We start from the raw sequence: 16,368 nt of genomic DNA, 5'->3' as shown, positions 1-16,368 counted from the left end.
TAATAACAAATCGTAATAATAATTGTGTAATATTTCCTACAATGCAGTGTAATTTTTATTTATTCTTTATCATAAATCATAGACCACAAATATCTCCAATAAATTTCAATATTAATAATTAAAGCGATGCTATATTAAAAATAAACCAATTTTTTAAACCCGAAACATCATGTAGCGTACAGTATAACATCGAAACAACATGAAACATAACAGCATAACATCGAAATATTTTGAAATATCATAGTGTTACATCGAAACACCATGCAACATTACAATATAACATCGAAGTATCAAAAAAGATTGCAGTATAATATCAAAACCTTATAAAATATTACAACATAACATCGAAACATTGTGAAACATTACAGCATAATATCAAAATATCTTAAAATATAACAAAACATCTTGCAATATTACAGTTAAACATAGAAATATTATGAAACAATACCGTATAATATCGAAACCACACACAACATTAAAGCATAACATCGAAACATATAACATCGAAACATATAAGAACTATTACAGTATAACATCGAAACTTAGGTACATGAAGCATTACAGTATCACATCTTGTTGCCTGAACTAGATTTGCATAGCCTGACGCAAATTCTATATATAAATCTTATAAAAATAATTGCATCTAGCAGGAAATAATTACATCAACTACCAAATATAGATCAACTATTTGTTACAGTTAGATAGAAAAATTGATAGAATAATAGAAAAAGAATGGAATAAAAAAGAAACAAAAATTATTATATTATGTAAATAGATTGAAAAATATCAATGGAAGATGGGCGCACTTAGACTCTAATAAGCAGATCAATTATAATAAGTGTTAGAGTCTAAGTGCTGGGCGCTCTTAGACTCTAATAAGCACATCGGTTATAAGAAGTGTTTAAATGCATATAAAAAGAAGTTTAAAGCTCGCTTACTTACTGACAGAGTTTTAGATAGAGCTCTGCATAGTTTGGACCGGGAAACCACAAATGACTCAAGTAAAGTAAATGCATACACATAAAGTATCGAAGAGACATTAAAACCTTTTAACTAGTTTCGGACAGTGTTAATTGAAACGAACAATTTTTCTGTTCCTAATTAAACCCTATTTTTTTTGTTTTTTGACAAATACGACAACTAAAAGCTTTCAACGGTGAATCAATTGCTTTCCTATATTGTAATTGTAGATTGGTTATACCATATATGTTGAATGACAAGATTGTTCCTAGTGCCACCGATGGTTCGCCATTTTAAAGCATACCATTTTTTTATTTCATTTTGTTTTATTATATAATAGAAAATTAAATTTCACTTCTGTATAACTCAACAGTCTTCTAGTTGTTAAGAATATATTTATGATTTCATTTCAAGTTAAGACTTCATATACGATATTCTAATAGCGTAATAATAGCGTAGAAGTGACAATCCTAACGGCAAATCAGCCAAATAGCCAACTATCTATTCCAACTGCACAACCATCCCCTGACGTCTCTACCTCCAGCACTTTTCCCACAGACGCATCCAACCCTTGCGTTTCAAACCCACCCAATACCTCGCGCAATATTTCACTGAATGGGATTCTGATGCCACCATCATCTTCTTTGACAACCGCGACACTTGTGACCCTATGCACAGAATCTACCACTAGCCCAATTCCCGCGCTCCAGTAGGAATTACTCCCAATCTACCTACTCCACGCCCATAAATTCTGGCTTAGATAAACCTAGTCCAGTTGATATTGAGTGTCCTGCTTATCTCCCCTTCTCCCTTGATTGCTGGAATGAAGTTTCCAGTAATGAATAGAAATCTACTCAATCTTTCCTAAGAGGTGGTTTTATTGAGTTATGTCTAGCACCGTGACTTTTGATGCTTTCCAACAACTGCAAAAAAAAAAATTTAATACTGGAGGAAAAACCCACTCTTTGGCTGTAATTAAAAATGTAAATACATCTGCAAAAAGGGTTATTGTGATGAAAACACTCAATTATGAGATGATTGGAGTAACTTCAATCTATCTCACAAGTTAGTGTGAGTTAGTAGGTGCAAAAGAAAACTACAGGCTCTGTTTCCCTGTTTATCTTGCAGTATTTCTCATGAAAAATTAAATTATGTGCTGTCATAATTATCTTATCAAGTTATACTATTTCAATGCAAACATTTTTGCTTGGGATGATTTTCTAATATATATTGTCAAGAAAACTTTTAAATTAAAAAAACTCTAATACTTGTGTTTAAAAAAATAGATTAATATTATTATACAGATAGATGTCATAGATATACTCCTGTAAGAATGTAGAAAATGTTGAGATATAGATTAGAGATCTATTAAGTAGTCATTTTCGAGAATAAGGACTATTGGTAAAATAATTTATTAATAAAACTAAATTATAAATAATAAATAATCGCAGCAGTAAGCAAATAACAAGTCGTTTCCTTAATTCTTAACTTGAAGGTGTGGCATTAGTAGAGGAAAACCTTTATTTAAATTCCCTTTCAGAACAAAATATTATGTAAATCAGTTTTATTATATAAACTGAATTAAAAATTAATATAATAACTGAGATTTTTTTTGGAATTTATAATGTATCGCTAGTTTCAATTATTATTGTAATTATTGTAATTATTGTAATTGTATTATTGTAATCTTCCTATTTTGAATAGTTCATAATATAGACTTATTGCCTTTTCCTTAAAACTGTTCACATATAAATATATATTTTAGTTATGCAATATTTTGCAGTTCAGTAGCTAATACATAATATTTAATCTATTTAAAAGCTAATATTGACCAATTAAAAACTAACTGCAACAAATGTAATTATTTACAATCAAATAATTAACAGAAAAAAAAATTCCGATAAAATAACTATATTAATTGATTTAAGTTAATTATTAAGATGTGTTTATAATTAAGTTTGTTCGTTGCAGTCAAATTTTTATAAATTAAACAAATTTTTGTTGTTGTTTCTTCATTACTGTTCGTACCCTTCTTACTTAAAAAGAGAAATTTCTTAGTAAAATAATTTTAAATATTTTTACTTCTTTTTCTTAGAAGTTACGAACCTATGGGGTTTTGAGAATTTGCATTTTGGAATTTTTTTTTAAAAACAATATCACAAGCCCTATAAAAGATACAGATTTGCATATTTTGGATAAACGAAATATTGAACTTTTTAATCCATAAAAAAAAATTAATAGAACTGACATATTTATTTCTACTTCAAAATAAAATTAACCTTATAGTCCACAAAAATATATTAAAATTTAAATAATTTTTTTGGTTATTAGGTAAAATAAATTTTTTTTTAATTTGTGATATGTCTTAATTGAATAAATTTAATTGAAGAAATAAATGAAATTAAATAAATTTTTGTTGACGATAACCACCGATTTTTTGAATATATATCTTTGAATAGGTATCAAATAGTAATTTGTTGTACTTCAAAATAAAATTGACCTAATAGTCCACAAAAATAATTCTTAATTTAGTAAATTTCTATTGACGATAACCACAAATATTTCGAATACATATCTTCAAACAGATATCACAAGTGGTCTTAAGAATTATTTATTGGTTAAAAAAAAATTATATAGAGCATTTTAAACCAATCATCATGTCCAAAGACTACAGATCATAGATAACATATATGGCGATATCCTAAACAGCTGTAAATATGATTAACCAAGATTAAAAAAAAAATTATGTAGAACATTTTAAACCAATCAACATGTCCAAAGACTACAGATCATAGATAACATATATGGCGATATCCCAAACAGCTGTAAATATGATTAACCAAGATTAAAAAAAAATTATGTAGAGCATTTTAAACCAATCAACATGTTCAAAGACTACAGATCATAGATAACATATATGGCGATATCCCAAGCAGCTGTAAAAATGCACTTGTTTCAGGATAAATATTTGTTGGTATATATCCTTACAGTCTATCAAGTTTATTTTATACATACTAACATACATATAAAAATGCACTTTTTTAAGGATAAATATATGTTGGTATATATCCTTACGGTCAATAAAGGTTATTTTTACATACTTGCAATAGCCCAAAGCTTTCCAGAAACAATATTCCATAAAGTTGTGTTGAGATCTTTTCGACATCTGGTTTCCTTAATAAAATTCAGACTTTGTAAAAATCTGTCAAACTCTGTTGCCGTTATGTATGCATCAGTGGGTACATCAGCCACTAAGGATAATTCTTCAGACTCTGCATTTGTAGAGTTTATCAAATTTATTGGCACCGAAAGATTTACAGGATCAATGTTGTTTTTATCATTTTTAGTATATTGAATTGATACGGTATATGTATTAATAATAAAAAAATTAATAAATAAATAAAAAATTAGCAATTTTGATAATCTCTGCATTTTAAACATTTTTATATTTTTTATTAAATAAATTTTGTAATTTTTTTTCTTAAATTAAGTCTATAACAATTTTTCTGTTCGTGGAAGTAGTAGTTTCTAATATTTTTTAACTTTTAATTTTATTTATACACATTGCACTCGTTAATAATTTTTTTTTATTTTTGCACTACAGTTTGTTCTTAATCAAGTTTCGTTTTCTACAACCGCTCGCTATGAAACTTAAACTCGAACTGTTTGTTAAGAAATTATCTAAGCCAAGTTTAGTGGCTTTCCGTTGGCTTTACTTAACGACAAATCTGCGTTACATTAGTCACTAAATCGGCTGTTATGAGAGTCACGTTCGTAACGAGCCAAAATGTTAACGAATATTTCGATAGGCTGTTGAAGTCTAAGCTCTAGTCGATTTGTTGATTTATTCTATGTGCATATACGCAAATTATGTTTTCAATATATTTTTACTCTCTCGGTAACCTCTCAAGTCAACGGTACTTATTTCTCTTAGATAAAATACGGAACGTACGTTCAAGTCATTTCTGGTGATATAATTTTACTTTCTTCAATTGATCTTGAAAAAAGTACTTTATTATGGTTGTTTCATAAGAAGTTCATGCGTACTACATTAAGACCGAAAAGTTTTCGGAAATTCTCATTTAAAATTCGCGCGCTGTATATTTTTCGATATTTTAAGTATGTAGTTTGGCAGCACTGTCCTTAATTACTATGCCAAAAATGAGCGCGATCTGTCAGACAGTTCGTTTACGGCAGCTGTTGAAACCAGTTCACCTCAGTAGGGCGTTGCGAAAAAAACAATGGAAAAAAATATTGAACAAAGAGTTTGCATCAAATTTTGTGTTTCGAACGAAATTTCGTGTGCAGAATCGTTGCGAATGCTACAAAAGGCTTATGGGGAATCAGTTTTATCGAAAACTCAAGTTTATGAGTGGTACAAAGCCTTCCAGGACGGTCGTACGACCGTCGAAGACATTTCGCAACGCACTACTGAGGTGAACTGGTTTCAACAGCTGCCGTAAACGAACTGTCTGACAGATCGAGCTCATTTTTGGCATAGTAATTAAGGACAGTGCTGCCAAACTACATAAACTTAAAATATCGAAAAATATACAGCGCGCGAATTTTAAATGAGAATTTCCGAAAACTTTTCAGTCTTAATGTATGTTACTCAAAAAGAAAATATATTACTTAGCATATAATGTGTTTCAGTTTGACCTTAAGTATTTGAAATGAAAACAAAAAATAATAAATTTATATATTCATTATTTATATTTTAAATAATAAAGAGGTTTTTCAAATAGTAGTGAACTACAACAACAAAAATTTATTTCATATTACTTTAATTAATTGAATTTTTGGCTGACCATACAACAGTTTCAGGTATTGTCAAATACCCATCATCAGTGGTCTTGGAAATAATTCTTGTATTTAATTATTCGTAAATAATTTTTTTTTTTGAGACTGCAAGTACCAGGAATCGAACTCGTGCCCTGCCAAATTTGAAGCTCAGAGTCAGCGCTCCTTAACCTGACTTAAAACTAAACTTGACTTTTATGTTCGCACATTTTTCTGGAGTGTTGTTATTTTGCTGTTAAAGTTTTATTAACAAATTGTATTTTTATTATAACGAAATCATAAATAATTATAAATAATGTAGAATAATTTAATTAATTAATTATATATTTTTTATTTTTTAATTGTTAAATACTATTAATTGCAATACTATTCTGTTTATAAAGGCATTATTTGTTGCATGATTTATATATTCTTTCTTATGTATAGAACCTAATTTAGGAACGTAGTACTAAGAAAGTCATGCTAATGTTACTCCATATTACTTAAATAATTTAAGATTTTAAATTAAATTTTTAAAGTCAATTATGACAAAAGAAATCATGTTTTGTAATAGAAACTATTGTTTTAATAGAGAGGTATTTTAAATAGTAATAAATCACAACAACAAAATTTTATTATTTATTAATTAATTGATTTATATATTGTATATAAGATTTGTTTTAATATTTCAAATATACAAAATTGTAATTATACTGATTATTTTTAATTTAATTTAATTGCAATGACACAATTTTTTTATATTTAGTTAAAATTACTTAATATTGTACAATAGTAGTATTAGTTCTTATACTAATTGCGTAACGTTTTCATTTATACTAAGAACTTACAGCAAGTTCTTAGCTCTAAGCTAAGTTTCAGCAAACTTATCTATAACTTAAATTATATATAATTATATTCCATGAATTATATATAAGCTATATTTGTTAAAGTAAAGTTAATGTGGACTCGTTGCCGCCTAAATTATTTTTTCTCTGCAAAGAAAGCAGTATTCTCTGTAAATGATGCAAAGATATGCCATATTAATGATTAGTCATAAGATATTGACAAGTTGAATAAATACAATAAATACAAAATAACTGCTAGGATTGCTAGCTTAATTTGTTTTTTCAAGTCCCAAGTACCATACATTTTAGAAGGCTTGGGACACATCTCATTGCAAATAAAATTTCTTTTATCACTCTATGTGTTTAGTCATTTCTAAAGTGAATTAGCTTAAGACGAATAAGGTTGTCGATATTTAGACATAAAAATAATGCGACAGATAATAGAATAGAACTCGATTTATTTTATGGTGTGGATGATATATTTTATTTTATAAAGACTATAATGCCTATACCCAGACAAAGATATGGACAGAGAATAAAACAAATCTTAATGATATTGTTATGTCATTCTATAAAGAATGTGTGTCCAATTTAAAGAATGATTTCAGATTTCAGCCCATTTAATATAAAAAAAATACTATACAAATTACAGTTTTTTTTTGCCAAATACAAACTAATTCTGAACAAATCGGGTAAGTTTTTACTGTAAAGTCTTCAGTTCAGATTGGTTAGTAGATTGGTTAGTAGATGGAAAGCATTTAAGTCATGTGCAACTTTCAGTTTAACATGGCCCATCTAATGTAAAAATATATCCTCAGAACTCATCAAAAGAGAGCGCGTGAACACTGCAAGGCTTACTGCAGTTCTTTCTGGTCATTGATGTATAGGAACCCACGCAGATTAACTGCGCATTCCGCATAATCCTCACTACAAAAGTTGTGGAAACCAGCAGGAAAAAGAAATTATAATACACTTTCTCTGTGAATGTTAGGCTTTGGCGTCCAGATGATATATGTTCTTAGAAAGATACTTCTTTGATAGTTTATAATACTGTTCATCGGTGAAGACGACAGACCTATTGAATTATCTAAATTCGGGATGGATTTAGTCTCTACTCTTCTATACTAAGGTTCCTTTGATGAATGTTGTAGCAAAACAGCGAAAAATCGCTAATTGAGGTACATGGAAGTTATCTAATAACCTGCCACTGCAGCCAACCAACCAACCAAAAAAAAAATACATTAATATATTAATTAATAATAAATAATTAATAATTTGTATAAGCGTCAATTTACCCAACGTATAAAAAGTTATCTACATAAGTTTTTGTAAAATTTTCACAGCTTTATCGCCATGCTTTTTCTTTGCTTCAGCAACATTTGAAAGCTACATTTGGTAAGCAACATTTTGTTAGCAACATATACTGAGCAACATTTTGTAAGCATCAGTTTTAAGCAACATTTGCAAGCAACATTTTACTAATGCTATCAGACAATTAAGAAGTTTCGAACGTTTTATGGTCATGTTTTCCATTTTCGCTAATTTGGTCGATGTGTGAATTTATTGCAAAAACGTTTCATTTTGACAATAAATCTGCAAAAAGCACGTTTTTCAGTTCACACTTTTTTTTTAATGCAAATAATCATGATAGTTTTACAATATAAAAAAGCCGCTAATGTAAACTAAATCTGAGCATGAAGTAAATTAATAACAAAACCCAATTTCGGGTAGTGATCTTTTAAAATGTATATAAAATGTCACATACTGGCATTGAAATTATAATTAACACTAAAACGATTTCTATATTATTTTTTTTGTATTCAATGAATTTTATATTACAAATATATTAATATATCACACATGACATGAATGTAAGGTTAAAATAAGCCGGTATAAGTACAAAAAAAAAATATAAATAAATAAAAAATTAAAAACAAAATAAAAAATAAAAAAAAAACAAAAAAAAATTAAAAACCAAATAAATAAATAATTAAAAAAAAATAAAACCTTTAAAGCATGTATAAGAAATATTGTACTTACAAAATTTAAGCTATGGTTTACCCATTTAAATTAGAGTATTATTTAATAAAGCTCTCTCTCTCTCTCTCTCTCTCTCTCTCTCTCTCTCTCTCTCTCTCTCTGTCTCTGTCTCTTCCTCAATAATAGTTGATATCACTGTAAGGTTGACGAACTCTCAATAAACATATTCTACCTGATCATATTTCATGTAATTTCCTAACTGTATATAATAACAATATAGCACTAAAATACATTATAACTCTAAATAAATATAAATATACATAAATATAAATATATAAATACAAATATACTATAAATAATTAATTTATTTGGGTAAGATAATAAATCCATTTGAAATATAAACTGCAGACTACTTTTATATACTTATATCAGTAAAACTACTACGAAGTAATACTTACGTATTCCTGAGGTAGGACAAGGTCTCTGGGAACTAGGGGGAGTGGTTTTAGTTCGGGCAGTCAGTTTCTGGGGCACCAAACTGTGGTAAGTGCGTAGCAAAAGTACTATATTAGCAAAAGTGTATTAGCAAAAGTACTATATGCGTTTAAAATCTCTTGTGTTTCTCTTTCGGTGTTTTTAAATCTCTTTGTTTGTCCCTTAAACAGTAAAGCAATAGGCTAATAGGACTAATTGGATCACTTTGGATTGCCGGTATAACCTTACCTAACCTTATTCTATGCGTAGTACCTTTCTCATAAGAAGAGCTCAATCTTAAGAACATTATACCAGCATTTAAGAAGAATAGATTTTTAATCATCACATAAAGCGAGTTCAATTAGATTCATAAGAATATCATACCATCAACTCAGCATCAAAGAAGTGTATAGCTTTTAACATTATATAAAGGCAAAAGCATCATCTAAACATGAAAGAAGAATATAATTTTGAAAACCACGAAAAGTAATGATACGTTCATAAAAACATCATCCCATCACACCATCATTAAAGAGAAATACAATTCTTATTACTACATAAAGGGAACTTAGTTAAATTTGTAAGATCATGCTCCCATCAACAAAGAAGAATACAGTTTGAAACACCGCATTAACGGATTTAAATTATATTCGTAAGAAAAAAGGAATTTTCAATAGAATGTAAGGAAAGTAGAGATATATTTATAAAAACATGGTCCCATAAACACATCATCTAAAAAATATAATTTTAAATATCACATTAGCGAAATTTAATAATATTCTGAAGAACATTATCGTATCATCAAAATAGAAAAGAATTTAGAACACCATATAAGAAGAGGCTAGTCACATTCGTAACATCATACCATTATCATATTATCATTATGGTACCATTATGGCTTTAATACTAAATCAATTTTAAATCAATGTGATACATTTATAGATTGAAACATTAGTTCATGAATTTTATTTATTTTATTTTTTATTTATTTTATTAGTATGTAGATTGTTATTCATTAAACTCAAGTGTTATACATTTTGCCACAGATTTACCAATCAAAAATGAAGATGTACTAAAAATGTATTCAAAGAGCATTTCGATTGAAAAAATTACTGCAGATTTACTCATTGAAAACGCCAATAATATGAATGAACTGTGTTGAATAGAATTAGGTAACGTCAACACAATCTCACTCCCACAAAACTTTCGACAGAGTTTCTTCAAGACTTATTCTATAGGCCTACCCAATCCGTTGCTCTCTATTCTGACGAGATGGATCTCTTCCCCCACTCCATTTCACTGTACAATCGCGGTTATAGTAACCCGCTCCACAGAGTATAGTTTTAAGTAGTCTCTCTCATCAGCTAATACTCTCTAGTTAATACCCAATATCTCCTAATAGTTAACGTTCACTACGTCCTCACTCATAGTCTAGATAAATTTGTGACTACAAATACTAAGGCTCCTTTTACTTTTTTCGCCTGAACGCGGCTACAATCATCCATAATCATTCCTAAAAGGTAGTTTTCAGGTCCCACACTGTTGGTTTTGGTGCTTTCCACCTACATAAAAAAAAACTAAATTAGCTATATTTAATTATGAAATGTCTTCTTGTTCGGTGTGAAATGAATGTATTTAACCCAAATATATATCGGTACGGAGGTAATATATTGTAATATAATTAATACATAATATATGTACATAATATGCATAACGACACACAACAAATATGTTATTTAGATATTTAGTCAATTTAGATATTAAGTAAAATTCTTTCATTTGTGTAAATCCTGTATAAATATTTAAATCAATAATTAATAATAATAATGGTTTTATATATATATCTTCTGGCTGTAGGTCCCTTCTTGTTAAATAAAAAAACTATAATAAAAAGTGGGAGAATGTACCCCACCTCTATAGAAAAGTGATTAGTAAAAATTAGTAGATAGAACAAAGAGGTGGACGTTATGCATATTTAATAATACGTAGTAATCGTAGTAACTTATGGTATGTTAACAATATATAATTATATTTTTGTTTAGAAATTCTAATATATATAAGTCCAAAATATGAAAAAATTTTATAAAAAAAAATATTGGTATGTTTGTTGAATAGTTTTGTTATATATTTATTATTAATCATAAAAATTAATAATTAAAATACCTAAATTGTTATATTTATCCTTATAGATCGAAATCCTGATGATGACTCTCAAGGAGAGTCGAAATATAGAGTTCATTAAAAAATATTAAAGTTTTATTATTTAACAAGAAGGAACCTACAGCCAGAAAAAAAAAATATGTATATATAAACGATTTTAATAAACAGGTCGAAAAATAAATTTCAAAAATTTTAATAATAATAATAATACATAATAGTTATTTTAATTCATAAATATTAGGACGAATGACATCCTCAGGGACGTCAAGATTGATTCGATCAAATAATACATAAAGAATAGAGCCCTGAGAGCCCTATTTGCGAAAACTGATAGACTTACCAACACCGCGTTGTCGAGTCTCAGAATAGTTTCAGGTTCCTCGGCGAGGTATGCATATCTGAGGTCAATTATTGCTTAGTCTGATGAAGTGATAAACAATAATCCAGTCAAGGCGTAAAGAGGGGTTTTGAAGATACCTCGAGTTAATAAAGAGTAAAAGTGCACGGTCACAAATAGATTCAACATAATAATAGAAAGTGTGGATTGTGTTGATTTGATAAAACAAATTGTTGTTGCGAGCCTCTTGACGATCAGCTTCGGAAAAACCTCAAAATATTTAAACGAGACCTACGACATCTAGTATTATTAATTATTTCTAATTCTAATTGAAGAATTTAAATTTCAAAGAAAACAGAAATCAAAAACATAGAAATGTAAAGCTATGTAACTTGCCTGTGGTAAAAAAATCATAAATTCTGAAAATATACACTCAATGGGAAAAACATGTCTGTTCAAACATAAAAACTATCGAACTTATTATTTCATGTATGATCACTAATATTTTGTTAGTGGAGACAACAATCAAACCAAGCAAAATATGTTGTGTTCAGAGTTGCCGTTTTAGCACTTTTGCTGCTAGATTTAGCATTTTTTTTTTGTGAAATAGCTGCAAAATTTGATTTTAGCATTTAGCATTTTATTTAGCATTTCAGTTGAATTTTTTTGGCATCATTTAGAAAATAGTTTAAAAATTAATAGAAGTAACATATTTGACACTTTTAAAGAAGAAAAGATAAGGATGAGTGGTGAGGAAATCACAAATATAGAACTTCAATGGCAAAAATTAAAGCTAATATGCTGATTTTTTAAAGCTGATATAGCATAATATTTTTCAGGGATGCGGCCACACTGGTTGTGTTCGCTATTGGTTTGATTGCTGACTTCACTTTATATTTCTGTTTTTGCCGAAGTCAGTGCTTTCCAATATTTCACTTGAATCCAAGCAACAGAGGAAACGCGTCCTATTGGCAAATAAACGAAACGTATTTCAGCAAAAATGTCTATAAATAATAAGAAGTGGAGTGAGCTCTCGTAAGTTAATAATAATACAGCGGTTAAAAAAAGTATTTGTCATTAACTAAATTTTTGTGAAATGTTGCAATAACAACAAAACGAAACAAAAACAATGAAAAAAATAATAATGTAATTTTCAACAGTTTATTCCGTTTATTTGTTTTTATTGTTTATGCTCTAAAAATAGTCTAAAAAAATAAAATAACAAATATAAATTCTATTGCGGAGCAACAAAATATGAAGTTAAAAAAATATTCGTCATTTATGCAATAGAACGAAATTTTGGTAAGCTGAAACCGGGAAATCCCCTTTTTATTTTATATTTTGGTGCTTCGCAATAGAATTGCTTTTATGTTATGTTACTTTTAAATTTCTGTAGTAAAAATAATAAAAATAAATAAAATAGAATCGTGGAAAATTGCATCATTATAAATTGCATTATTTTTTTGTTTCTTTTTGTTGTTGTTATTGGAACATTTCACAAAAATTTAGTTAATGACGAATACTTTCATTGACCGCTGCAGATAATATTCGTTCGTTAGAAAGGTGTAATACAATACAATATAATGTGTTTGTTTTATTAAACCTCAGGATGTTCGAGCGGTTTAAGTTTATGGAAAACACACCCACAGATTGCACTTTTATCGTTGGAATCACCAAAGATGAGATAAAGCGCATACCATGTCACAAGGAAGTCTTGTCACAATGCTCAGAAGTTTTCAGTACGATGTTTAATGGAAACTATTTAGAATCTGAAGAAAATTGTGAAATTCGCTTAAATGATGTTCAGCCATATGTGTTTCAATACTTTATGAATTTTATATATTCGGGTGTTGAACCATTTAAATGGGTTTTAAAAGATCTTGCACAGTTGGCTTATTTAAGTGACAAATATATGATTCGTTCTTTAAGTAATGAATGTGAGCGAAGAATAAAAGATAACTGTTCGGTTACATTATTGGATTTAGTGGAATATCTAAAATACCCAATTTCTGACAAGCTTATGAAAATAATTACAGGATATGTTAGATTAAATTATAGTACAGATGATATTTTGCCGTCTTTGATATATAATTTAAATCTATCATCCTTCCTAGTGGTCATACAGTTAAGTCAAAATAATATAACGAGTTATAGACTTTTTGAAATGATTGAAAATTACGTGAAAATGAATTTTTTTCAAAGAAAAGGATTTATAAAAACTACACACGATACAGAAATACTATGTGGGGCGAATAAAATTATCATTGAACAACTATTGTCAATGGTTCAACTTGAGCAAATGACCGCAAAAGAGTTTGTGAACGGACCTATGAAGTCCTTCCTTCTGGATGTGCACACGAAATTGAATATATTAATTAAAATATCTAAAAGTTACCTTATAAAAGAAGAATTATTCAAAAGGCTTGAGATATTTTAAATCGAATTAAAGAAAAAATTTGAGAAAGAAAATGTTAAAAAACAGAATTTATCTATGCCAGAATAATTAGTTATTAATTAAAATCCTTATTTTTGGCAAATTTAAAAAATTGAATATTTCTTTAATTCGTTCTTTATGTTTACCCATTCCAAATTTTTGTATTTAAATCATCTTCATCATTAAAAAAAAATATATATATGTAAATCCTTATACATTGCAACTATCTATCTCAAAACCTTAGACCACCACCCATACAAAAATTAGTTTTTTTAGCTAAAATTAACATTTTCAGCATTTTAATATATTTATATACTTTCTGAAATAGTCAGGATATTTTTAACGATATAAGTTCACAAGCAGACACATAGTAAAAAGGAAGGGAAATTTCCAACCATTCACACTTCTCCCTACAAAAAAATAATCGGAGGATTCTAAGTACACATAATAATAATATATCACAAAATGACATGTTTGAATGGTAAACAAAAGTATATATGATCCAGTATTTGATCTGAAAGCGCAACCCATTATTCTACCAACTGAACGGAGTGTACCGCTACGTCATTAATCTACATTTTGGTTACTTAAGTGGTGCGTCCAATATAGATAGGGTATTAAAAAGGCACCAGCTATATCTGAGAAAAACTGATCTACGTGGATATTTCTTAACTTTATAGCTGGATTTACGTGGTATATTGTCCAGTCTTTTGCCATTTCGTGGGCAAAATATAACAATAATAATTTGCTGTATACTTTCCAAACAAAGTAAATTTTCCACTTCATCAAATGCAAGATAAATAATATCAATATGCCATTACATAAATTAATAGATATTAAAATTTTTTTTGAATATTTTTCATTTTCATTTTATTTATATTTATTTAAATACAACATTTTGAAACGATTTATCATAGTTATTTATATTATTTTTTATTTAATATTTTTTAAATATATATTATAGCTTTATAATTTTTATTATATTCAAATTATGTATTCGTTAATTATCATTTTCTTAATTAATAAATTTATAGCTGTATTCATAAATATTTATAAATATTTTAATATATGCTTAACTTTTATTTTATATCGATTATGTTTATAAACATTTTAACACACGATTTTGTTTTTTGTTTTTTTTTGTTTTATTTTTTTTTTAATAAATTACAATATTTTAAAAATTAATATGCTTTAATTGGTTTTTTATATAATTTATTTATTAAATTAAGATTTTATAATAATAGTTATATTTATTTTACAAAGATTTATGCTTTGCTTTATATTATATATGTAATGAGTACAAATAAATGATGATTTTTTTTTTAATTTAATGATATGGAATAAAAATATCTCGAAAATATCTATATTTTATATAGAAAAATAATAATGAGCTTTTATATACGTTTATATATTACATTTAGCTAAATTAATTTAAAAAAGTTTTAAGTATGCATGAATTTTTGTTTTTTTACTTATAAAATAGCACTTCAATTATTTGCAAACAATAACAATAAATAAATTAAATTTAAATTTTTATTTATTTTAATCCATATGATAATATTTAGTCATTTTATTATGTGTTAATTTTAGTACGGCAGTTAATTTTTAATAACTTTTGATTGTTTACATTTATGTTTTTTATGCAATTTAAAAATTTATAAATAAAAATTCGTTTTCAATATGAAACTTAAGTTAGAATAATGCATAAAATTCATTTATAAAATAATTTATTAATAATAAAACTTTGACCAAAATATGTAACATGAATTGCGATTACTTATAGACACTTTATTTTATAGTGTTATTTATTATTAACGTATCATAAAAGCTAAATTGAGATTTGTACAATTATGTTTTTGTTTTGCTTTTCCTTTTATAAACAAAATAAGATTATTGTATAATTTTCTAGAAAGAATATGAAGATAATGAAATAAGCTTGAGCTGCATTGTTTCAGACCCAATAAGTATTGAATTGATGAAGAGATTTATTTAAAGAGATCATAGCTACAATTAAATTTTGTGTAATATATTTTATAATCTTTATAACTACAAAATATAAACAAACATATAAATAAATTAATATTAAATACATTAATTAAAATTGTTTTACTAGATTTGGATAGTCGCTTTAAAAATTGGCTTTTGAATATAAATATTTTGCTAAAATTTTTATTTTAAATTTGAACATATTGTTTATGCATATTGTAAATAAATACATAATAAATTATTATATATATGCATATATTTATATATCTTTTGCTATAAACGCTTTTGTTCTGGTTGTAGTAATTTCATAAAATTTTATGTGGGATAAAATTAATTCAACTTGTTAAAATTATCTTATAGATTAATTATTTATAATTGTTTGTGCAGGTTCTAAAACATTTTTTTTTTTTCGT

The 16,368-nt window shown here is 27.1% G+C and overlaps 2 protein-coding genes across 2 annotated transcripts in view; one reads left to right on the top strand and one right to left on the bottom strand.

Annotated features, from left to right (window-relative positions):
• Positions 1-4,311, bottom strand: part of LOC119666632 (nose resistant to fluoxetine protein 6-like) — a gene marked incomplete at its 5' end in the record, with an annotated part of 32,204 nt that extends 27,893 nt beyond the window's left edge. The window contains one exon of the mRNA XM_038075914.1: positions 4,062-4,311. Within this exon, the coding sequence (XP_037931842.1) occupies positions 4,062-4,311 (250 nt within the window). The remainder of the gene's footprint in view (positions 1-4,061) is intronic.
• Positions 4,312-12,420: 8,109 nt separating this feature from the next.
• On the top strand, positions 12,421-13,972 carry LOC119666631 (BTB/POZ domain-containing protein 1-like). The gene is made up of 2 exons (XM_038075913.1): positions 12,421-12,570; positions 13,144-13,972. Exons 1-2 carry the CDS (start codon positions 12,536-12,538, stop codon positions 13,970-13,972), a joined length of 864 nt encoding a protein of 287 aa, XP_037931841.1. The 5' UTR covers positions 12,421-12,535.
• Positions 13,973-16,368: the final 2,396 nt, after the last annotated feature.

Source organism: Teleopsis dalmanni, chromosome 1 (genome assembly GCF_002237135.1).
Source record: "Teleopsis dalmanni isolate 2A chromosome 1, ASM223713v2, whole genome shotgun sequence".
Classification (NCBI taxonomy): domain Eukaryota; kingdom Metazoa; phylum Arthropoda; class Insecta; order Diptera; family Diopsidae; genus Teleopsis; species Teleopsis dalmanni.
The sequence above is the reverse complement of the archived record's forward strand: the minus strand, read 5'-3'. Positions and strand labels throughout refer to the sequence as shown.